Genomic DNA, 23430 nt, shown 5'->3' on the forward strand with positions numbered 1-23430 from the left:
CCCAGTCTCAGGAAACAACCCTTATATTTTATCACCAACCTGCATAAATACAAACAAAAGAGCCTTTGGCAATGTCATCCAAGCAGCGGATACCCCAGCCCTTGTTCTGTGTCTTGAATAGCTGTAGCCGAACTTGTAGTCCATGTTGCACCAACCGGTTTGTGCACATGTTTGGGTCACATTTGCAGCGTTTGTTACACTCATATACCCTGGGAGGAGGTTAGAATAAAATCAATCACGGTATGATCACTAAAGCACAAAAAAATCCATAAAACTATTATAATTCTTAAGCTATCATCATTTATAATGTGTTGTGGATAAAGATTAAAAATTAGGTAATGATCTGAGTGAGTGGATCTATTGAACCATCTATGCTGTTTGATTCATTTGGAAATGTAGCCCAAGGAAAAAATTTAGAGGGTGGAGAAAGATTTATAAAGATGTCTATAGCAAGACAGCTCATAAAAGTGAATGCTAGAGTGCCTAACACCTGGAGAAAAGCTAAGTAAACTATAATGGGAATACAGATTACAGAGCCATTAAAATAAGCACTATATAAACAGTCAATTTGTAGAAATAGATGCACAAAATAAAGACATGTGAGAAATTCCTGGTGAGGTTTCTTACTAACAACAGCAAAAAGAATAATAATAATAAAAATAAATAAATGTGAGAAAAACAGAGGCCAACATAACAGATACGAAAGGGAATAAAGAGATAGGAGGAACTGTGACTAATGTTCATGGTAAAGTTGATTTTCATTCTTTCATTCAGTAAACATTTATTAAACACCAAGAGCTCCACTAAACACTGGAAACATAACAATGAAAAAGATCGTGCTGGGCGTGGTGGCTCATGCCTGTAATCCCAGCACTTTGGGAGGCCAAGGTGGGTGGATCATGAGGTCATGAGAGTGAGACCACCCTGGCTAACACAGTAAAACCCCGTCTCTAATAAAAATTAAAAAATTAAAAAATTAGCCGGGTGTGGTGGCATGAGTCTATAGTCCCAGCTACTTGGGAGGCTGAGGTAGGAGAATTCCTTGAACCCAGGAGGCGGAGGTTGCAGTGAGCCAAAATCAAGCCACTGCACTCCAATCTGGGCGACAGGGTGAGACTCTGTCTCAAAAAAAAAAAAAAGAGAAAAAAAAAAGGTCATAATTTCTACCCTCAGGGAGCTCTTTTTTTTTTTTTTTTTTTTTTGGAGACAGTTTTGCTCTCATTGCCCAGGCTGGAGTGCAATGGCGCAATCTCAGCTCACAACCTCCACCTCCTGTGTTCAAGTGATTCTCCTGCCTCAGCCTCCCAAGTAGCTGAGATTACAGGCATGCGCCACCATGCCTTGCTAATTTTGTATTTTTAGTAGAGATGGAGTTTCTCCATGTTGATCAGGCTGGTCTCGAATTCCCGACCTCATGTGATCCGCCTGCCTTAGCGAACCAAAGTGCTGGGAGTACAGGTGTGAGCCACCGTGCCCAGCCCAGGGGAGCTCATATTCTATCTAATTTAAGAATTTGGGCCAGGCGCAGTGGCTCATGCCTGTAATCCCAGCTACTTAGGATGCTGAGGTAAGAAGATCACTTGAGCTCAGGAGTTCGAGGTTTCAGTGAGCTATGATCATACCACTGCGCTCCAGCCTGAATGACAAAGCAAGTCCACCCCATCTCTGAAAAAGAAAAAAATTTTAATTATTTTTAAACAACCATTAAAGGTAATCAGAGGGATCTAGCATATACCAACATTAAAGGAAGATAACACAGTTATACTAAGAAAACTAATTGTTTCAGGTAACAATGTTTTTGCTCTATTTGCCCAGTGTTCGAATTTTACTTATTTTCTTGGTATGTAAAATCAATGGAAGAAATTTACTTTTGGAAATGTATCAACAGCTCAGTTAGTTAGTTCATGATTTTAGTCATATCCTCTCTCCAGATAAAGATGGTAAGAGCAGCTTCTAGTTACTAAGCATATACTTTTGTGTTTGGCATTGTGTGAATGCCTTATATATACATTTTCATATTCTATCCTTAAAGCTGCCCTAATACAGGTGGTGTTTTTTCTTTTTGAGACATAGTCTCGCTTTGTTGCCCAACCTCCGCTTCCTGGATTCAAGCGATTCTCCTGCCTCAGCCTCCCGAGTAGCTGGGATTATAGGTGCATGCCATCATACCCAGCTAATTTTTGTACTGGAGACAGGGTTTTACCATGTTGGCCAGGCTGGTCGTGAACTCCTGACCTCAGGTGATCCACCTGCTTCGACCTCCCATTTTTTTTTTTTTTTTGAGTCATGGTCTTGCTCTGTCACCCAGACTATAGTGCAGCGGCACAAACACAGCTCACTGCAGCCTTGACCTCCTGGGCTCAAGTGATCCTCCTGCCTCAGTCTCCTAAGTAGCTGGGACCACAGCTGCATGCCACCATGCCCAGCTAATTTTTAAAACTTTTTTTGTAGAGACAAGGTCTCATCACATTGCCCAGGCAAGTCTGGAACTACTGAACTCAAGCCATCCTCCCACCACGGCCTCCCAAAGTGCTGGGATTACAGGTGTGAGCCACCATGTCTAGCTTTTTTTTCTAACTTTAAAAAAGATTATATCCCATGTCAGTAATCCCAGCACTTTGGGAGCAAGACTCCATAGCAAAAAAAAAAAAAAGAGATTATCTCCCTGGTGGTCTAGTGGGTAGGGGGAAATAAAAGATTATTGAAACATAATATACACAGAGGAAAGTACACATAAGTCTACAGATGAATGAATTTTACAAACTCAGCATACCATGTAACCTGCACCAGATCAAGAAACAACTTTGTTAGGTCCCTTAAAACCCCACTGGGGACATGGGGGTGTTTATGTTAATATCCCCTGTTTACAGCTCATCAAAAAAGATCAGCTCAGTAGGGGCAGGGCTGGTATTTGAACTCAGGTGTCATTATTACCACATGAAACCTTTACAGTAGCTATACTGAGTATCATTTATTCATTCCACAAAATTTAAGTGGTTACTTTTTTTTTTTTTTTTGAGGCGGAGTCTCACTCTATCGCCTAGGCCGGAGTGCAGTGGTGGGATCTTGGCTCACTGCAACCTCCACCTCGCGGGTTCAAGTGATTCTCCTGCCTCAGCTTCTGGAGTAGCTGGGATTACAGGCACCTGCCACCGCACATGGCTAATTTTTGTATTTTTAGTAGAGACAGGGTTTCAACATCTTGGCCAGGCTGATCTTGAATTCCTGACCTCGTAATCCACCTGCCTCGGCCTCCCAAAGTGCTGGGATTACAGGCGTGAGCCACTGCGCTTGGCATTTTTTTTTTTTTTTTTTTTTTGAGACGAAGTCTCCTTCTGCTGCCCAGGCTGGAGTGCAATGGTGCAATCTCGGCTCACTGCAACCTCTGCCTCCCGGGTTCAACCAATTCTCCCATCTCAGCCTCCTGAGTAGCTAGCACTACAGGCATGCGCCACCACGCCTGGCTAATTTTTTATACTTTATTAGTAGAGACAGGGTTTCAACATGTTGGCTAGGCTGGTCTCGAACTCCTGACCTCAAGTGATCTGCCCGCCTTGGCCTCCCAAAGTGCTGGGATTACAGGCATCAGCCACTGCACCTGGCCTAAGTGATTACTATGTGCCAGGCATTGGGTAAACTGGTGATACAATGGTTAGCAAGACAAAGAGACAGATAAGATCCTTGCCCTCATGAAGGAGCTTATATAATAGAAAAAAAGAAAAACAAGTCAACAAAAGTTGTCATAAATGCTATAAAGAACACAAACATGGTGCTCAATGAGAGAATTAAGGGAGTAAAATGACCTAGTTTTAAAGTGGTCAGGGAAGGTCTCTCTGAGGAGGTGACTTTACAGCTGAAAGCTCAAGGTTAAAGAAGATAGCCACACAAAGAAAAGTGGAAGGATGCCAAGAAGAAGGCACAGCATGTGCAAGTCTCCAGAGGCAGGCTGGAAAACACTGGTTGAACTGGATCCAGGAACTGAAAAATATCAGTGTGGTTGGAATGACTTTGGAGGGAGACAGGAAAGGGCCAGATATATAACCTAAGGTTAAGAGTCAGAATAAAATCCAAACAGCAGAGGGACTATATTATAGAGTTAAGCAAGGGAGTGATATATTATTTGTGATTATTTGAAAATATTTTTATGAAACATTTCAAACGTGTAAAAAAGATATCATGAACACTCATGTACCACCTAGCATTATCAAATCTAAACACTACTGTTAGATTCAAAATTTTGTTAATAATTAAAACATACATGATACAGCAATGCAACTAAACAACTGTCTATTCCTTTGTTTAGTTTTTCAATGTTATCAGTACAAATTCATCCTATGATCTCCCCAGTAGTCTCGATCTCCTCTGAATGTATTCAGGCACCTCAGGTTTTCTGTTAAACCAATTTTCCTGAAGAAGTCGCTCCTACAGCATCTGACCTGCTCTTGCAGTGGCTCTTCTCTATGCCTAGTACACAGCTGTCAGTCTGGAAGCCTCTTTCACTGCACTGTCACCTGTCTTCCACTTTCCTGCCTTTCCCTCTCATTTTTGCAAATATTTCCAGAAACTTTCTGAGAAGGGGAATGATGAAAAACTCTGAGGTACTGCATGTCTAAAAAAATGTATTTAGCCCACCGTAACACCAAATTGATAGTTTGCCCAAGTTTAAAATTCCAGGTTGGAAATAATTTTCCCTTAGAATTCTGAACAGATTCTTCAATTGCTATCTAGCTTCTAGTGTTACTTTCAGGGAAGGCTGAAGTCATTTCAAGTCTATTTTTTAACGTGTTCTATTTCTCTTCTCTAGAAGCTTTTAGGATTTTTTTTTTCCCTCAGTGTTCTGACATTTTATGATAATGTCTCTTAATGGGAACCTACCTTTATCCTTCATTATGTTGGGACCTAACTGGCCCTTTCAATTCACAAACAAAGATCCTTCAATTATGGGACACTTTCTGAATTATTTCACTGATGCTTTTCTCCTCCGTTCTGTTAATTATGTATCTTGATCACTAGGTTTATTAGTTCATGTGTTTATATATACCAGTTTACCATGCTATACCCTACTCTTTTGTTGTCCTCCTCTTGTTTTAGAGATAAGAGTCATGCTCTGTCACCCCAGGCTAGAGTGTAGTGGTGTGATCATAGCTCACTGCAGCCTTGAACTACTGGGCTCAAGTGATCTTTCTGCCTCTGCCTCTCAAGTAGCTGGGACTACAGGCATGTATCTACCATGCCTGGCTAATTTTTTAAAAAATAATTTAGGCTGGGCGCAGTGGCTCACGCTTGTAATCCCAGCACTTTGGGAGGCTGAGGCAGACGGATCATGAGGTCAGGAGATAGAGACCATCCTGGCTAACATGGTGAAACCCTGTCTCTACTAAAAATACAAAAAAGTAGTCAGGCGTGGTGGTGGGCGACTGTAGTCCCAGCTTCTCGGGAGGCTGAGGCAGGAGAATGGCGTGAACCCGGCAGGCGGAGCTTGCAGTGAGCTGAGATCACGCCACTGCACTCCAGCCTGGGCGACAGAGCAAGACTCCATCTAAAAAAAAAAAAAAAATTTTTTTTTATTTTTAAATCATTTTTTTTGAGACGGAGTCTTGTTGTGTTGTCCAGGCTGGAGTGCAGTGGTGCAATCTCAGCTTACTGTAATCTCTGCCTCCCAGGTTCAAGCGATTCTCTTGCCTCAGCCTCCCAAATAGCTGATATTACAGGCGTGCACAATCACGCCTGGCTAATTTTTGCATTTTTATTACAGATGGGGTTTCACCATGTTGGCCAGGCTGGTCTTGAACTCCTGACCTCAGGTGATCCACCCACCTTGGCCTCCCAAAGTGTTGGGATTACAGGCCTGAGCCACCGCGCCCGGCCAAAAAAATTTTTTTTTTTTTTTGAGATAGAATTTTGCTCTTCTTGCCCAGGCTGGAGTGCAATGGTGCGGTCTTGGCTCACTGCAACCTCCACCTCCTGGGTCCAAGTGATTCTCCTGTCTCAGCCTCCCAAGTAGCTGGGATTACAGGTGCTCACCACCATCCCTGGCTAGTTTTTTGTATTTTTAGTAGAGATGGGGTTTCACCATATTGGCCAGGCTGGCCTTGAACTCCTGACCTCAAGTGATCTGCCTGCCTCGGCCTCGCAAAGTGCTGGGATTACAGGCATGAGCCACCACGCCCAGCCCCAACAATTTTTTTTAGACACAGGGTCTTACTATGTTGCCCAGTCAGGTCTCAAACTCCAGGCCTCAAGTAATCTTTCGGCCTCACCCTCCTCAGTAGCTGTCCTCAACCTCATGCTGGTTCCACCTCCTCTGCTCAACCTTTAAATGTTGGGGCACCCAGGGCTTACTCCTGAGCCGCCTTCTCTATTATCAACATTGTCTCTAGGTGAACTCATTCAGGCTTTAAATACTCCTGTGCTGATGATTACTAAATTTTTATATCCCACTCTCTCCAGAAATCCCAGTGTCTTCTTGACATTTCTACTTGGATTGCCTGACAGGCATTTCAAACTTTTTGTTTTGTTTTGTTTTGTTTTGTTTTTTGAGACTGAGTTTCGCTCTTGTTGCCCAGGCTGGAGTGCAATGGTGCGATCTTAGCTCACCACAACCTCCACCTCCCAGATTCAAGCAATTCTCCTGCCTCAGCCTCCCGAGTAGCTGAGATTACAGGCATGCGCCACCATGCCCGGCTAATTTTTTTTTTTGTATTTTTAGTAGAGACGGGGTTTCTCCATGTTGGTCAAGGCTGGTCTCGAACTCCCGACCTCAGGTGATCCGCCCGCCGCAGCCTCCCAAAGTGCTGGGATTACAGGCGTGAGCCACTGCGCCCGGCGGCATTTCAAACTTAACATGGCCAAAACAAAAACTGAATTTCACTCAAACCTACTACTCCTTCGGTCTTCCATCTCAGTAAAAAGCACCAACAACCACTAAGATGCTCAAGCCAAAAATTTAGGAATTGTCCTTGATTCTACTCTTTCCCCCCACTCCATAATCTATCCAATTCTGTAGCTCTACCTATTAATACAGCCCAAATCTATCCTTCTTACCTCTACTATCACCTCCATTCTATTGCAAGTCATAGCTGCAACGATGTCTCTCTCTGCTGTACTCCTATAATGATCTCCTAATTGGTCTTCCAAAATCTACTTTTGCCATCCTAAGACCTATGATCTACAAAGAAGCCAGAGTAATCTGAAAAAGGCAGGTCACATCACTTGGCAGCTTAAAATCCTCTAAGAGCACCATGAATTTGATTCTAACTTTTCTTTTTTTTTTTTTAAGGCAGAGTCTTGCTCTTGTCACCCAGGCTGAAGTGCAGTGGCATGATCTTGGCTCACTGCAACCTCTGCCTCCTGGATTCAAGCGATTCTCCTGCCTCAGCCTCCTGAGTAGTTGGGACTGCAGGCACCCGCCACCACCCCCGGCTAATTTTTGTATTTTTAGTAGAGACAGGGTTTCACCACGTTGGCCAGGCTGGTCTCAAACTCCTGACCTCAGGTGATCCGCCCACCTCGGCCTCCGAAAGTGCTGGGATTACAGGTGTTAGCCACTGTGCCAGCCTGATTCTAACTTTTTTCATTCTGATTTACAAAGCCCTATGTAATCAGGTCCCTGCCTACTTCTCCTCTCTGAACACATTTCACTTACAAGTGTAAATCACAATCTGTTAAGACATTCATTTAGCTATGAAATTAAGATAATCTTTTTTTGCAACAGAAAATTGCTAGATACTATTCAATCATTCTATGTCTTCATTTCAAGGAAAGTCCAAGAAAAAAAATGTGTTTTGGAAGTCATGAAATAAGATCTAATTAATAAAATGCCTCATCTGGTATTCTATTTTTGGTTCCAATTTTTAGATTTCTGATGCTTTCTATAAGCACAGAAAAACAAGAACATGCTCCTCAGTCTCTCTGAGGTATTGTGCCATTCCCTGACCACTTACCCTGTGGGTAGACACTCTTCTAGTCTCTTGTACTGGTAGCCAGAGTTAGGGTTGATTTGGCCTCCTGGGGTACAGGCTGTAGCCTGGATAGTTAGTTGATGGCAGGCACACTTGGACCTATATGACAGAGGGAAATAAAGGAAAGGAGCGGGGGGATCAGAGAACAAAAATAACACAATACACATGTACCCAAGGTTGCTCAGTGTGGCCATGTCAGACTCCAGCCTCCCTACCTCATAGCTTTCATGGAGGCCTTATAGCAGGAGTTCCAGGTGAGGGAGGAGGTAAAGGAAGATGGGGAAAGCAGTACAGACACAAGGCAAAGGAAGAGGTGAAAAGGACACCATAACAAAGTTGGAAGCAGGGGCAGCAATTCCCCCCACCAACTCACTTGTCCCGACACCCATCCTTGCAGTCACAGCCAACCAGAAATTCAGGGCCTGTGTTAATGAAAACACCCTTGCCCGGGATACGTTCCTTGCTGTAGGCCACCTGGGGTGGAGGGGTTGTGTCAATCTCATTGACACAGGATAGGGGAACATCTTCCTTCCCATAAGTGATGTCCAAAATATAGTAAAAAGGCTTATAGGGCTGAAACTTTCGGTCCACAAGAACATATGGATCCAAACAGAACATCTCCAGGAAGAGGAAGTCACAGCCAGTCTCGAAAAGGTAGCGTTCTATCTCCTGCATTGTCCGAAGGCAGAGACCACAAGGTGTCTTATAGATAACATGAAAGCCCATCTTGCGGTTAACTCGACGCCGGGCTGTCATCCGCCGGAAGTCATATAGTAATGGGACCAGCAGAGGGTTCTTGCCCCGGTACTGCTCATTCCTCATAGGTCTGACTCGAGACAGACAGGTATAGCTGCAGACATGAGGTAAGTAGAAAAGCTTCTCCATGGGAGCACGGTAGGAGGGCTCTGCTGGGGCCCGCTCCAGCATGCCATGGAAGACTGGGGGTGCTGGAGGGGCTGGGAGTGCTGAGGGTGCTGGGGCAGAGGCTGTGGAGCCTAAAGGTGATCTGCAAATGAGATGCAAGCGATCAGATCAGAAGGCAACAGGACCTCTGTTTTATAATTAACCCTCCAGGTAGCTAAGCCATTTCTCTCATCTTTCAAACAGCTGTGCTCCTGAAGCTAAAGATGATTCAAGAAAGATCTTCCCTTGCCCTACCAAACCTGGACAATGAAACTCCCTGGTTACTCTTCACTGACTGATAACAGTTCTATTTCCTTTTTTTTTGAGACAGTTTCGCTCTTTTTGCCCAGGCTGAAGTACAATGGCACGATCTTGGCTCACCACAACCTCCGCCTCCTGGGTTCAAGCGATTCTCCTGCCTCAGCGTCCTGAGTAGCTGGGATTACAGGCATGCGCCACCACGCCTGGCTAATTTTGTATTTTTTAGTAGAGACAGGGTTTCTCCATGTTGGCCAGGCTGGTCTCGAACTCCCGACCTCAGGTAATCCGCCTGCCTCGGCCTCCCAAAGTGCTGGGATTACAGGCGTGAGCCACCGCGCCCGGCCTAACATCTCTATTTCAACAGTATACCTTTTCCTAAAATGTATTTGCCTGTGAATTATGGAAGTAGAATCCAGTCTTCTACCAATGATTTTTTGGTCTGCTGCGTGTTCTAAAAATGTCCTTACTAACTCCAAGGAAAGAGGCTGTGGTGTTTCCTTTCTATTTTAGCAATGATGGCACCATGTTCAACAATAAGTTTTAACAAATGGCTTTCAGATGATACCATATTTCCAAGCACCCAGCTTCCAATTCAATTATTTTGTTTCTATTTCTTAGAAACTTCTATGGGTAAAGCTTCCTTTTCAAATCCAAACTCCTCACCATCATAAGCTTAAACTAAGCCCTTCGCTTACAGCCAAGGAACCTTCCCCTACACAGTGACCACTCATTGCTATCCTGCCTACAGAGCGCCTCAGATTTTCTCACCTATATGTCTGGTTGATCCCAGGTTTCCCACCAGAGACATTTTCACTGAGTGCAGGAGATGTAGGGGAGGAATGACCAGAGCCCACAGATCCTGGTCGAAAGGACGTGCTCTTTTTGGCTACCTGCTTCCGTGACTGGGCAAGCTGGCTTTCCAAGCTTCTAGGAGATCAGAGAAGAGGGCATATAGTAAGGGATGTGGAAAATATAATATGAAAGAAACTGAAGAAAAAGAAAGAGTAACACTCACTCACTGTCACCTGCTTGGGGGGATAGAGGTGGAGCAGGTGGGAAAGGTGGGGCAGGTGGAGCTGTAGGCTGTGGGGGTTCCACTGGCTTGAACTGGGTTCCAGTACCGGTCAGATCCTGTGTGTACTGGACAACAGGGCCTTTGCTCCTCACAGCACCTATAGGAAAAAGGAAATTGAGCACTGAGAAGATGATAGCTATGATGCTTGTATTCAGTCACACATCTGATCCTTAACTTATACAATATAAAAAGGCAGCAATGGCTGGGCGCAGTGGCTCTTGCCTGTAATCCCAGCAGTTTGCGAGGCCAAAGTGGGCAGGTTGCTTGAGGTCATGAGTTTGAGACCAGCCTGGCCAACATGGTGAAACCCCGTCTCTACTAAAAATACAAAAATTAGATGGGCATGGTGGTGCACATCTGTAATTCCAGCTGCTTGGAAGGCGCAGGACAATCACTTGAAACCAGGAGGTGGAGGTTGCAGTGAGCTGAGATCACATCACTGTACTCCAGCCTGGGCAACAGAACAAGACTTCGTCTCATAAAAAAAAAAAGCAGCAATGGACACATTTTGAGTAAGTGCTTAGACTCTCAGTTCCCATTATTGACTGGCATGGATGCTGGCATTGTTTTTTGACTTAGATAATACTTTTTCTTTTATTAAAGTGAAAGCAAGTTTATTCAGAAAGTAAAGGAATAAAAGAGTAACGGCCAGGCGCGGTGGCTCATGCCTTTAATCCCAGCACTTTGGGAGGCTGAGGCGGGCAGATCACCTGAGGTCAGGAGTTCAAGACCAGCCTGGCCAACATGGAGAAATCCCGTCTCTACTAAACAATACGAAAATTAGCCTGGCATGGTAGCAGTCACCTGTAACCCCAGTTACTCGGAAGGCTGAGGCAGGAGAACTGCTGGAACCCGGGAGGCGGAGGTTGCAGTGAGCTGAGATGGTGCCACTGCACTCCAGCCTGGGCAAAAGAACCAGACTCCATCTCTAAAAAAAAAAAAATGCTACTCTGTCGGCAGAGTAGCCTCTTTTTTTTCTTTTTATAGACAGTGTTCCACTTTGTTACTCAGGCTGAAGTGCAGCGGTGTGACCTTAGCTCACTGTAACCTTGAAATCCTGGGCTTCAAGCAATCCTCCTGCCTCAGCCTCCAGAGTAGCTAAGGCTACAGGTGCACACCACCCACTCAGCATTTTTTTTTTTTTTAAGAGATAAAGTCTTTCTATGTTGCCCAGACTGATCTCCAACTCCTGGCCTCAAGTGATACTCCCACCTCAGCCTCCCAAAGTGCTGAGACTACAGACACGAGCCACCATGCTGGGCCTTAGATAAGACTATATCTTCCTGTCTCAGATGATTTACCTAATTATGTTATACTTTGGGGAAATATTTTCAGAAATATATTCTTTAACCAACTAATTTTGGCAGGAAAAATCAACCAGAAAGTATGACAGTAATATTAAAAAAGAAAACCAAATCTGTTTTTTGTTTGTTTCTGAGACAGGGTCTCGTTCTGTCACCCAGGCTGGAGTGCAGTGGCACGATCTAGCTCACTGCAACCTCGACCTCCTGGCTTCAATTGATCCTCCCACCTCAACTTCTTGAGTAGCTTGGACTACAGCTTAATGCCACTGTACCCAGCTAATTTTTGTGTTTTTTGTAGAAACAGGGTTTCACCATGTTGCCCAGGCTGGTCTTGAATTCCTCAGCTCAAGCAAACCACCTACCTGTCTCAGCCTCCTAAAGTGCTGGGATTATAGATGTCAGCCACTGTGCCTGGCCAGGTCTGGGTTTTAAAGAAAACTGACTATACGCTGGATGTGGTAGCTCATACTTGTAATTCTAGCACTTTGGGCAGCCGAGGCAGGTAGACAGCTTGAGCCCAGGAGTTCAAGACCAGCCTGGGTAACATATCAAGCCCCGGGTCTATTTAAAAAAAAAAGAAAAAGAAAAAGAAAAAGAAAACTAACCATAGATAACACACAAAACTGACAATTCTTATGTGGATAACAGAGGGTAACTACTATCACCCTAACCTAAAGCCAACTGTTTCAGATTTTTATGTGGTTGTTTAGAACAAATTAGAGCCACAGCATGTGGAAGCAGCAGCACAAATTGATCACCGTGATTGGAAACAACTCAGGGCACATATCCTGTTTCCAGTGAGTATACAGTGTAACCATGCTAATCAAAGGATAGCCATTGTATATAATCTCCTTTGCTGGTTGGCCTGTTTGTTCCTTCCTCCAGGAATCTTTCAGGACATACCCATATTTGGACGTGTCCTGAGCTGTCCTTGCTTCTTCTCCAGTGCAGAGGCTGAGGATGTTTTCATGCTGAACATGGGCTCCAGCCGTGTAGACCCTCGATAGATCCACTCACATCTTTTGTCATCCTGGGGAATTGAGAGAAAAGAATGAAGGGAAATAGCTTAAAGGCTAGAATCTATCCTGTCCTGTGTAGAGGATATATACCATGTGTCACCTCTGGGAATCCTCCCTGATGAGCCTTAAATTCCTTATCTAAGCTAAGCACAGTGGCTCACGCCTGTGGCTTGTAATCCCAGCACTTTGGGAGGCTAAGGCAGGTGGATCACCTGAGGTTGGGAGTTCAAGACCAGCCTGACCAACATGGAGAAACCCCGTCTCTACTAAAAATACAAAATTAGCCGGGTGTGGTGGCGCATGCCTGTAATCCCAGCTACTCGGGAGGCTGAGGCAGGAGAATTGCTTGAACCAGGGAGGCGGAGGTTGCGGTGAGCTGAGATTGCACCATTGTACTCCAGCCTGGGCAACAAGAGCGAAACTCCATCCCCCCGCCCAAAAAAATTCCTTATCTACTTAATAAAGTATGTGCCAGGATCCATGATGGGTATCAGGAACACAACAATGAAAAATATATACTCCTTGTTTAAGGAATTACAGGAGCAACAGATATCTATACTGAGTATAAGAGGTATGACAGCTGGGCACAATAGCTCACACCTATAATCCTGGTATGTTGAGAGGATGAGGCAGACAGACTGCTTGAGCTCAGGAGTTCGAGACCAGCCTGGGCAACATGGCGAAACCCGTCTCTACTAAAAATACAAAAATCAGCCAGGTGTGGTGGCATGCACTTGTAGTCACAGCTACTTGGGAGGCTGATGTGGGAGGACCACTTGAACTCTGGAGGTTGAGGCTGCAGTGAGCTGTGATTGCACCACTGCACTCCAGCCTGGGTGGCAGAGTGACTGTCTCAAAAAACAAAACAAAACAAAACAGGCCAGGCGTGGTGGCTCACGCCTGTAATCCCAGCATTTTGGGAGGACAAGGCAGGTGGATCACTTGAGGTCAGGAGTTCGGGACCAGCCTGCCAACATGGTGAAACCCCGTCTCTACTAAAAATACAAAAAATTAGCCAATCCCAGCTACCCGAGAGGCTGAGGCAGGAGAATCACTTGAACCCAGGAGGCGGAAGATGCAGTGAGCCGAGATCGTGCCACTGCACTCTAGCCTGGGCAACAAGAGTGAAACTCCGTCTGAAAACAAAACAAAACACCAAACAAAAAGCATGATAAGGATCATAAGTCCTTAGAAGTAATGGGCTGAGGTAACACCAAGAAGAAATATAACTTCTAATTTCTTCTGGCTACTCTGGGCACACTGCCTATCAGGTAGCCTTGTTCTGCAAGCAGCAGTATTAAAAAATGTTTTTAAAACTTTTAAAAATAACAAATATGATTCTAAGAAGGGAGAGAGAAGGGAGAAAAGGATGAGTACAAAATACCTAAGAGTTAAACTGAGCCTTGAAAGATAATCAGGACTCCTTGATCCCTCTCCTTCGTCCCACTATCCTACTAAAACCTTAACCCTGGAAAAATGGAATTGGCTGCCCTTTCTGTACCTACACACAATGTGAATACTCCTAAAGAAAAAAAAATAAATCAAAACCATGCAGATTCATATCATAATTCAGATAATTTATTTTCAACGATCTGCAGAGGAACAACAAAAAGGGCAAAGTAAAATTTGACCAAAAACAGTGAGAACACATACGAGGATAAGAAAGAGGAAGGCTATGGAATAGCTATAAAACCATCCTCATTACTGCTTCTTAAGTTCCCCCCCACCAACCTCTGCCTCCAAAATTGTAGAGAAGAACAGTACCAGGAAGAGGATCCTGACTAGGCTGCCATCCACCTCCTCAACTCGGGACTTCCACCACGTGCCTTCCCACTCAGTCTTGATAAGCTGGCCACTCTTGAGCAGTACCATGGGGCGGTTGGGGTAGGCAGTGACATACTCCTCTATGAAGTCACGGCAGGAGATGTCTTCTATGTCCTCCCAAGTCTTTTTCACTGTTTCAAGGAAGAAGCAGAACTGAGAGGGCAGGTAGGGCATGTCTTGATAGGGAAAAGGCTTGGCCAGGAGACATTTGATACTTTTTAAGTTGAAAAGGAGAGAAAAAGTAAAATCAGAACCTCAAGGGAAGCAAAGCCAAGACCACCTAAGTAATAAACCTAATGTACAAACTGTACATACTTACAAATCAAGTAAATACTAAATAAGAAATGTACAATATAGCTGATTCACTTATTTTACACAAACGGATGTTTCTCCTCTGGAAAATTCAAGTGGAAATTCTTGCTCACATGTTGATCAGTCTAGTGGTAAATTTAAAAAGATCAAGTGGCATCATGAAATGAAAAAAATTAGTCCTTCCTTCTCATTCTCTATCAGGTTTTTAAGAGACTCAGAATGTGTTTACTGTCATGTTATGTGTAAACAAAAGTGTTAGTTGATTCTTCTGCAGTTAAAAATGATTGTTTCCATAGGAGTCTGCTCCCAAGCCAGGGTAACAAATATAGAGGACACTATGAGGTTCCATCTAACACAGCTTCTGTGGAAAGCATTATGCAGACTACACATTTATACAAATGTTAGGTGCAGTATGACACTAGGAAAGAAGTAACACCTTTTCCAACCTAACTCACTTAGAAATGAAATTGAAGCACATCTATAACGTGAGCAGTCTACTCAAGGCCATTCATAATCTTCTAGTGTCTCACTCTTTGTCTACAAAGACCCAGTCCTAGAGATGAACAATAAAACTGTATCTCTTTTGGGAGCAAACTGACCTTTGGGAGCAAAAGACATCAACCAAACTTATGCTCTTTGAGACTGAAATACCAAAAACACTAGGGCTTTTCAACTGGATGTCCTAAGAAGAAATATAAGGTAGAGGAGGAGAAAACTGAGCTAAGGAATAAGAGAGAAACACTCACGTGGCCGGCAAATGGGATACAGTTCCGACTGTGTGACATAGGAAGCATAGCCATCATCAAAGAAAATGAGAAACCTATAAAAGAAGAGTGACAGCAGAAAGATCTGGGGGTTATGATATTTAACATGATCCACAGAAATTATTTTATCATAGCTTCTACTTCTCTGGATCACAACACGATGCACTCCAGGGAAGACAATCCAGTCCACTACTTTCTTCCTGTTTTTCTTTCTTCTCAACTTGAGAGTCAGGAGTTCTCCCTTAATTTAACCAATACCTCCCTACTTTAAAAAAAACACATATACATATAAATATTTTTGAGACGGAGTCTCCTTCTGTCGCCCAGGCTGGGGTGCAGTGGTGCAATCTCGGCTCATGGCAACCACTGCCTCCCAGGTTCAAGGAATTCTCCTGCCTCAGCCTCCCAAGTAGCTGGGATTACAGGCATGCACCACCACACCCAGCTAATTTTTGTATTTTTAGTAGAGACAGGGTTTCACCAGTTGGCCAAGCTGGTCTCGAACTCCTGACCTCAGGTGATTCACTTGCCTTGGCCTCCCAAAGTGCTAAGATTACAGGCAAGAGACACTGGGCCCGGCCAAAAAACATATATTCTTTTTCCTCTATCAGATTCCTATGCTGCCAATAACCATTTAGTTTCCATTTCTTTCTTCTGTGTGAATTGTATTCCCCTGACCATTAATCAATCCTCATTATTCTCTTCCTAGTTTTCTCTTTGAGGAAAGAAAAGGAAAAAAAACAGGAGGAGAAAGAGGAAGAAAGAATCACCCACATGACTCCTGTGGTAAAGAGTAAGGGTTTCAGTCCACTGGGGACTAAGAAGACAAAAGCTAATTGTGGTATCTGGTCTATGGCACGAACAGGGCAGGTGCTGTGCTCCCAGCCTCTACCCCTTTACAGTCCTCTGTCCAGGTACCTGAGCTTGTTTTTGACGTTTGGTGTCTCAGCTACAATGCCAGCATAGAGCCAGACCTGATTCCCATCTTTGTATTTGGCGACCACCCGACTGCCCACATACAGCTTGTCAGCAGGAGGGTGGTAATCATAGGCAATATGGTTCCCCGACAGTAGACTCTTTCCTTTGTTGTCAAATTTCACCTTGTATTTCTTCCCTGGCCCTGAGTAAAAGGGAAAGATAAATCTTTTTAAAAACTGCCAGTTTCTGTATAAATCCAGGCTGCTATGTGAGAGACAAATGGGAAGGTTATGGGGAAAAGAAACAATCAGCAGTGGAGGGTGCAGGTTGCCTTTCAGGAGTGGTTCCTCCAAGTTTGCACATACCAACTGTCTGGATGGCAATAAGGGTGCCTTTGTGCCAAGTCTTAGTTCTCTTCTTGCCCAGAATTCGCATGCTGACTATCAGGTCACCATCTTTGCTTAGTTCTCCAGACATCTGACTCAAGGTTCCTATAGAAGAAGCAAAGTTATTCTAAAGAGTTATGACATAGATTCGGTAGAGAACGGGAAGGTAAAGAGGGTAGTATGGTAATTAGGGAAAGTGGGGTAATTTTTTTTTTTTTTTTGAGATGGAGTCTCACTCTGTCACCAGGCTGGAGTGCAGTGGTGCGATCTTGGCTCACTGGAACCTCCGCCTCCCTGGGTTCCAGCGATTCTCCTGCCTCAGCCTCCCGAGTAGCTTGGACTACAGGCGCGCAAGGTGGCACCACTACACCCAGCTAATTTTTATATTTTTAGTAGAGACGGGGTTTCACCATGTTAGCCAGGATGGTCTCTATCTTTTGACCTCATGATCCGCCTGCCTCGGTCTCCCAAAGTGCTGGGATTATAGGCATGAGCCACTGTGCCCGGCCAATTTTTTTTTTTTTTTTGAGATGGAGTCTCATTCTGTTGCCCAGGCTAGAGTGCAGCGGCATGATCTCGGCTCACTGCAACCTTCACCTTCCGGGTTCAAGCGATTCTCCTGCCTCGGGCTCTTGAGTAGCTGAGATTACAGGCGTGCGCCACCACGCCTGGCTAATTTTTGTATTTTTAATAGAGACAGAGTTTCACCATATTGGTCAGGCTGGTGTCGAACTCCTGACCTTGTGATCCGCCCACCTCGGCCTCCTGAAGTGCTGGGATTACAGGCGTGAGCCACCGTGCCTGGCCCATCTGGAGAATTTTTAAACATTTTTTTTTGTAGAGATTGGGTTTCACTATGTTGCCGAGGCTGGTCTTTAATGCTGGGCCTCAAGTGATCCTCCTGCCTCAGCCTCCCAAAGCAGCTAGAATTACAGATATAAGCCACCACACCTGGCCTCAAACCTTTTTGTAACAAGAGTCTGAGTGATTCTCTTCTCCCTAATCTCCACCTGGAAGTAGTCATGAGGATGGAAACAGCCTAAATGTAGGACGCTAAAGAGGTATTGAGATAAAACCATCACAGACTGGAAAAATCACCATCAATGTAACTGGGATTTCATAACTACTAAGGATACTGAGTCTGGCATGCACAAACAATTAGCAGACATGAGACTTAAGACGAAATCTCTGTAAGAATTCACCTCCCATCTGTACCCAGGTATTTCTTGACCCTAACCTTTATGCAGATCCTGGGAACTGCTCTTCTTGTTGACAGCATCCATGAACTTCTGAACATCTTGAGCTGACTTTCTTAAGGCAGCCATAGCTTCACGGAGCTGTAGAAAAGGGGATGAGGAAAACAAGTTTTGAAACAGTAGCATGGGTTACAAGTAACTTCAGAATAAGAAACAACTTGTATTTCACAAAACAAAATGGAGTGAGTTATGTTTGGAAGCTTATGGTTACTTTATCCGGCAAAGCTGCCCTTACTCTTTTTTTTTTGATATGGAGTTTAGCTATTGTTGCCCAGGCTGGAGTGCAATGGCACAATCTCGGCTCACCATAACCTCCACTTCCTGGGTTCAAGCGATTCTCCTGCCTCAGCCTCTGGAGTAGCTGGAATTACAAGCATGTGCCACCATGCCTGGCTAATTTTTTTTTTTTTTGAGATGGAGTCTGGCTCTGTTGCCCAGCCTGGAGTGCAATGGCGTGATCTAGGCTCACCGCAACCTCTGCCTCTCGGGTTCAAGCGATTCACCTGTCTCAACCTCCAAAGCAGCTGGGACTACAGGCACGTGCCACCATGCCCAGCTAATTTTTGTATTTTTAGTAGAGACAGGGTTTCACTATGTTGGCCAGGCTGGTCTCGAACTCCTGACCTCGTGTTCCACCCGCCTCAGCCTCCCAAAGTCCTGGGATTACAGGCGTGAGCCACCGTGCCCAGCCTGATTTTGTGTTTTTAGTAGAGACAGGGTTTCTCCATGGTTAGGCTGCTCTCGAACTGCCGACCTAAGGTGATCCACCTGCCTCAGCCTCCCAAAGTGCTGGGATTACAGGCGTAAGCCACCACGCCTAGCCTCTTTTTTTTTTTTTTTCCCTGAGACAGAGTCTTGCTCTGTCCCCCAGGCTAGAGTGTGGTGGTGCGATCTCAGCTCATTGCAACCTCTGCCTCCTGGGTTCCACTGATTCTCCTGTCTCAGCCTCCCAAGTAGCTGGGATTACAGGCATGCACCACCACGCCCAGCTAATTTTTGTATTTTTTTAGTAGAGATGGGGTTTCACCATTTTGGCCAGGCTGGTCTTGAACTCCTGACCTCAGGTGATCCACCCACCTGAAACTCCCAAAGTGCTGGGATTACAGTCGTGAGCCAATGTGCCCAGCCCAAAGCTGCCCTTGCTTAGAAACCTAGTTCAAAAATCAACGTTTCAATGTTAGGAAGCTTTTCTTGATTAATTTACCTAGCAAACACTGCTACATTCCACTTTCATACAACACTCCTTTCTAGTGAAAGCATTTTTTGCTAACCTCTTTTTGAATTCTTACAGCATCAATCAGAGGACTGCAACGCAAAGGGCTGATCACAGGGTGAATGATTAGATACTGACAGCTAAACTGATTAAATGGTTAGGCCAAAAAATTCTCCTATTTTCATATTCTTATCTCTCACCCTTCCCTTACCATCCTAACTTACCTTCTGGTCTTTTGGAGTTCTGCTCCCAGCATCACCTATGGACGAGAAGAACTCTAATGAGTGTAAGAGACTTACATAGAGGAACTTCTGGGAAATTAAGAACTAACTTACTCAAAAGCATTATTATGGGAGCATTATCAATAATAACTGAAAATAATCTTGATATAGGTATACACACAAATATAAAGTACTCAAAAGGGTCTGGAAAGACACAAAGTAAATGGCCAGGTGTGGTGGCTCACACCTGTAATCCCTGCTACTTGGAAGGCTTAGGTGGGAGGACCGACTGAGGCCAGTTCAAGACTAGCCTGGGCAACATAACAAGAGCCTGTCTCTTAAAAAAAAAATTAGGCCAGGCGCAGTGGCTCATGCCTGTAATCCCAGCACTTTGGAAGGCCAAGGTGGGTGGATCACCTGAGGTCAGGAGTTTGAGATCAGCCTGGTCAACATGGTGAAACCCCATTTCTACTAAAAATACAAAAATTAGATGGGCATGGTGGCACATGCCTGTAATCCCAGCTACTTGGGAAGCTGAGGTAGAAGTGCTGGAATCCGGGAGGGAGAGGCTGCAATGAGCTGAGACTGCACCACTGCACTCCAGCCTGGTTGACAGAACGAGACTCTGGCTCAAAAAACAATAATAATAAAAAATAAAAATGTATAGTTCAAGCCTGAACAACACAGCAAAACCCTGTCTTTACCAAAAAAAAAAAAAAAAAATGCTGGGTGCAGTGGCTCACACCTGTACTCCTAGCGCTTTGGGAGGCCGAGGTGGGTGGATCACCTAATGTCAGGAGTTCCAGACCAGCCTGGCCAACATGGTGAAGCCAAACCCCTTCTCTATTAAAAACACAAAAATTAGCCAAGCGTGGTAGCAGGCACCTGTAATCCCAGCTACATGGCTTCACGAGAAGCTGAGGCAAGAAAATCACTTGAACCAAGGAGGCGGAGGTTGCAGTGAGCCAAGACTGCACCATTGCACTCCAGCTTGGTGCAGTGTAAGACCAGTGGAGTGCAGTGGCGTGATCTAGGCTCACCACAACCTCTGCCTCTTGGGTTCAAGCGATTCACCTGCCTCAACCTCCAAAGCGGCTGGGACTACAGGTGACAGAGTAAGACCTCGTCTCAAAAAAAAAAAAAAAAAAAAGTAGGATAAAAATAAAACATGTAGGCCGATGGTGGTGGCTCAAGCCTATAATCCCAGCACTTTGGGAGGCCGAGGTGGGCAGATCACCTGAGGTCAGGAGTTCCAGACCAGCCTGGCCAACATGGTGAAACCCCATCTCTACTAAAAATACAAAAATTAGCTGGGCATGGTGGCAAGTGCCTGTTATCCCAGCTACTCGGGAGGCTGAGGCAGGAGAATCACTTGAACCGGGACCTGGGAGGCGGAGGTTGCAGTGAGCTGAGATTGTGCCACTGCACTCCAGCCTGGGCTACAGAGCGAGACTCTGTCTCAAAAAACAAGAAAAAATAAGTGTAATTCAGTGGTTTTTGGTAATTAAACTAACATCACTATCGAATTCTGGAGTGATGAAAAATTTCATCACTCCAAAAATTTCCTCATACCTATAGCAGTCATTTCTCATTCCTCCCTCCCCCAAACTCTCGCAATCACAAATTTACTTTCTGTCTGTATGGATTTGCCTATTCTGAACATCTCATATAAAGAGAATCATGTAATATGCGGTTCCTCAAACAAGGTTCATCTATGTTGTACCATGTATCAGTACTTCATTCCTTTTTTTTTTTTTTTTTGAGATGGAATCTTGCTCTGTCGCCAGACTGGAGTGCAGTAGAGTGATCTCAGCTCACTGCAACCTCCACCTCCTGGGTTCAGGTGATTCTTCTGGCTCAGTCTCATGAGTAGCTGGGATTACAGGCGCGCGCCACCACACCCAGCTAAATTTTGTATTTTTAGTAGAGACTGCCATATTGGCCAGGCTGGTCTCCAACTCCTGACATCGTGATCCACCCACCTCAGCCTCCCAAAGTGCTAGGATTACAGGCATGAGCCACCGTGACTGGCCCCTTCATTCCTGTTTATGGCTGAATAATATTTTATAGCAGTCAATACATGGGTGTATGTGTATACCACATTTGGTTTATCCATTCATCAGTTGATAAACATTTGGACTGTTTCTACTTTTGCCTATTATGAATAATGCTGATATGAACATTCATTTATCAGTTTTTACATCAACAAATGTTCTCATTTCTCTTGGGTATATGGCCAGCAGTGGGTGGGTTATGGTAATTCTATGTTTAACCTTTTGAGGAACCAAAAGACTATTTTCCAAAGTGGCTATAGCATTTTATATTTCCATAAGCAATTTATGAGGTTTTCAATTGCTCCGTATCCTTGTCAACATTTGTTATTGTCTTTTTAAAGAGACAGGTTCTCGTTACGTTGCCCAGGCTGGCCTTGAACTCCTGGGTTTAAATGATCCACCTGCCTCAACCTCCTGAGTAGCCAGGACCGTAAGCAAAACCCAACACCTGACTCTAATCATTTTTAAGTGTAGAATTCAGTGGTATTAAGTATATTTATATTGTTGTGCAACCATAACCACCATCCATTTCCAGAACTCTTTTCATCTTGCAAAACTGAAACTCTGTACCTATTAAACACTCCCCATTTTCCCCTCCCTCCAGCCCCTGGCAGCCACCACTGAATGCTAGATATCTCATCTAAGTGAAATCATTTGTCTTTTTGTGACTGGCTTATTTCACTTAGCATAATGTCCTCAACGTTCACCTATGTTTGTCTTTTTTTTTCTTTTTTCTTTTTAGTGGCTGTGTAATAATCCCTTGGGTGGTAATACTATATATATATACATATATTTTTTCTCTGAGACAGATTCTTACTCTGTCATCCAGGCTGGAGTGTGGTGGCCCAATCTTGGCTCACAGCAACCTCCGCCTCCTGGGTTCAAGCAATTCTTGTGCCGCTGCCTCCCCAGTAGCTGGGATTACAGGCACCCACCACCATACCCAGCTAATTTTTGCATTTTTAGTAGAGATGGGATTTCGCCATACTGGCCAGGCTGGTCTCGAACTCCTGACCTCAGGCGATCCACCCGCCTCGGCCTCCCAAAGTGCTGAGATTACAGGTGTGAGCCACTGTGAGCAACCTACAAATTTTTTTTTTTTTTAAATCAGGCAGGCGTGGTGGCACGTGCCTGTAGTCTCAGCTACTTGGGAGGCTGAAGTCGAAGTGGGCTATGATAGCACTACTGTGCTCCAGCCTGGGTTACAGAGTGAGATACTGTCTAAAAAAAAAATATCAAATAAAGTTGAGGTTTCTATATCCTAAGAACTAGTGACTCTCTTACAGTATATACACTAAGAAGACTCCTGCACATGTGCATCAGGAGACATGTACAAGAATATTTGCAGTAGTGTTATCTGTAATCTCAAAAAATGTAAATCAATGTCCACAATCAGGAAAACTGATAAACTGTGGCATATTCATACAATGGAATACCATGCTGCAAAAAGCAAATAAGCTAATCATCATGCATCAACACAATGTTGAAGAAGTCAAAGCCAAGGGAGACGTCAGAACTAAATGTAACTCTGAATGCATTTGCCTCACTAGCTAAACTATTCCAAAAAATAGAAATAAAAAAGTCAATACTTAGAAGCCAAGCTAAAAAATTTAAAGTTAAAATAAAAAAAACTGAACAGAGGCCTATAGGGTGGCTCACGCCTGTAATCCCAGCACTTTGGGAGGCCGAGACGGGCAGATTATGAGGTCAGGAGATCGAGACCATCCTGGCTAACATGGTGAAACCCCATCTCTACTAAAAAAATAGAAAAAAATTAGCCGGGCATGGTGGCGGGCACCTGTAGTCCCAGCTACTCGGGAGGCTGAGGCAGGAGAATGGTGTGAACCCGGGAAGTGGAGCTTGCAGTGAGCCGAGATCACGCCATTGCACTCCAGCCTGGGCGACAGAGCGAGACTCCGTCTCAAAAAAAAGAAAAGAATAACGAGGATATGGAACTCT

The 23430-nt window shown here is 44.4% G+C and overlaps 1 protein-coding gene across 7 annotated transcripts in view; it reads right to left on the reverse strand.

The window, feature by feature from the left end:
* Positions 1 to 23430, reverse strand: part of SETDB1 (SET domain bifurcated histone lysine methyltransferase 1) — a 38312-nt gene that overhangs the window by 5363 nt on the left and 9519 nt on the right. For 4 of the 7 annotated variants that reach the window (XM_055358099.2, XM_019021884.2, XM_055358088.2 and 1 more), the window contains exons 4-15: positions 19421 to 19455; positions 17965 to 18064; positions 16707 to 16832; positions 16342 to 16543; positions 15406 to 15479; positions 14288 to 14478; positions 12408 to 12534; positions 10141 to 10297; positions 9894 to 10052; positions 8335 to 8967; positions 7944 to 8060; positions 40 to 209 (exon numbers count right to left, since the gene is read on the reverse strand). In XM_055358099.2, coding sequence (XP_055214074.1) covers positions 40 to 209; positions 7944 to 8060; positions 8335 to 8967; positions 9894 to 10052; positions 10141 to 10297; positions 12408 to 12534; positions 14288 to 14478; positions 15406 to 15479; positions 16342 to 16543; positions 16707 to 16832; positions 17965 to 18064; positions 19421 to 19455 — 2091 coding nt within the window. The remainder of the gene's footprint in view (positions 1 to 39; positions 210 to 7943; positions 8061 to 8334; positions 8968 to 9893; positions 10053 to 10140; positions 10298 to 12407; positions 12535 to 14287; positions 14479 to 15405; positions 15480 to 16341; positions 16544 to 16706; positions 16833 to 17964; positions 18065 to 19420; positions 19456 to 23430) is intronic. The other 3 variants (XM_055358108.2, XM_004026604.3, XM_055358114.1) reach the window with 1 other exon arrangement.

This window comes from Gorilla gorilla, chromosome 1 (genome assembly GCF_029281585.2).
Source record: "Gorilla gorilla gorilla isolate KB3781 chromosome 1, NHGRI_mGorGor1-v2.1_pri, whole genome shotgun sequence".
Taxonomy (NCBI): domain Eukaryota; kingdom Metazoa; phylum Chordata; class Mammalia; order Primates; family Hominidae; genus Gorilla; species Gorilla gorilla.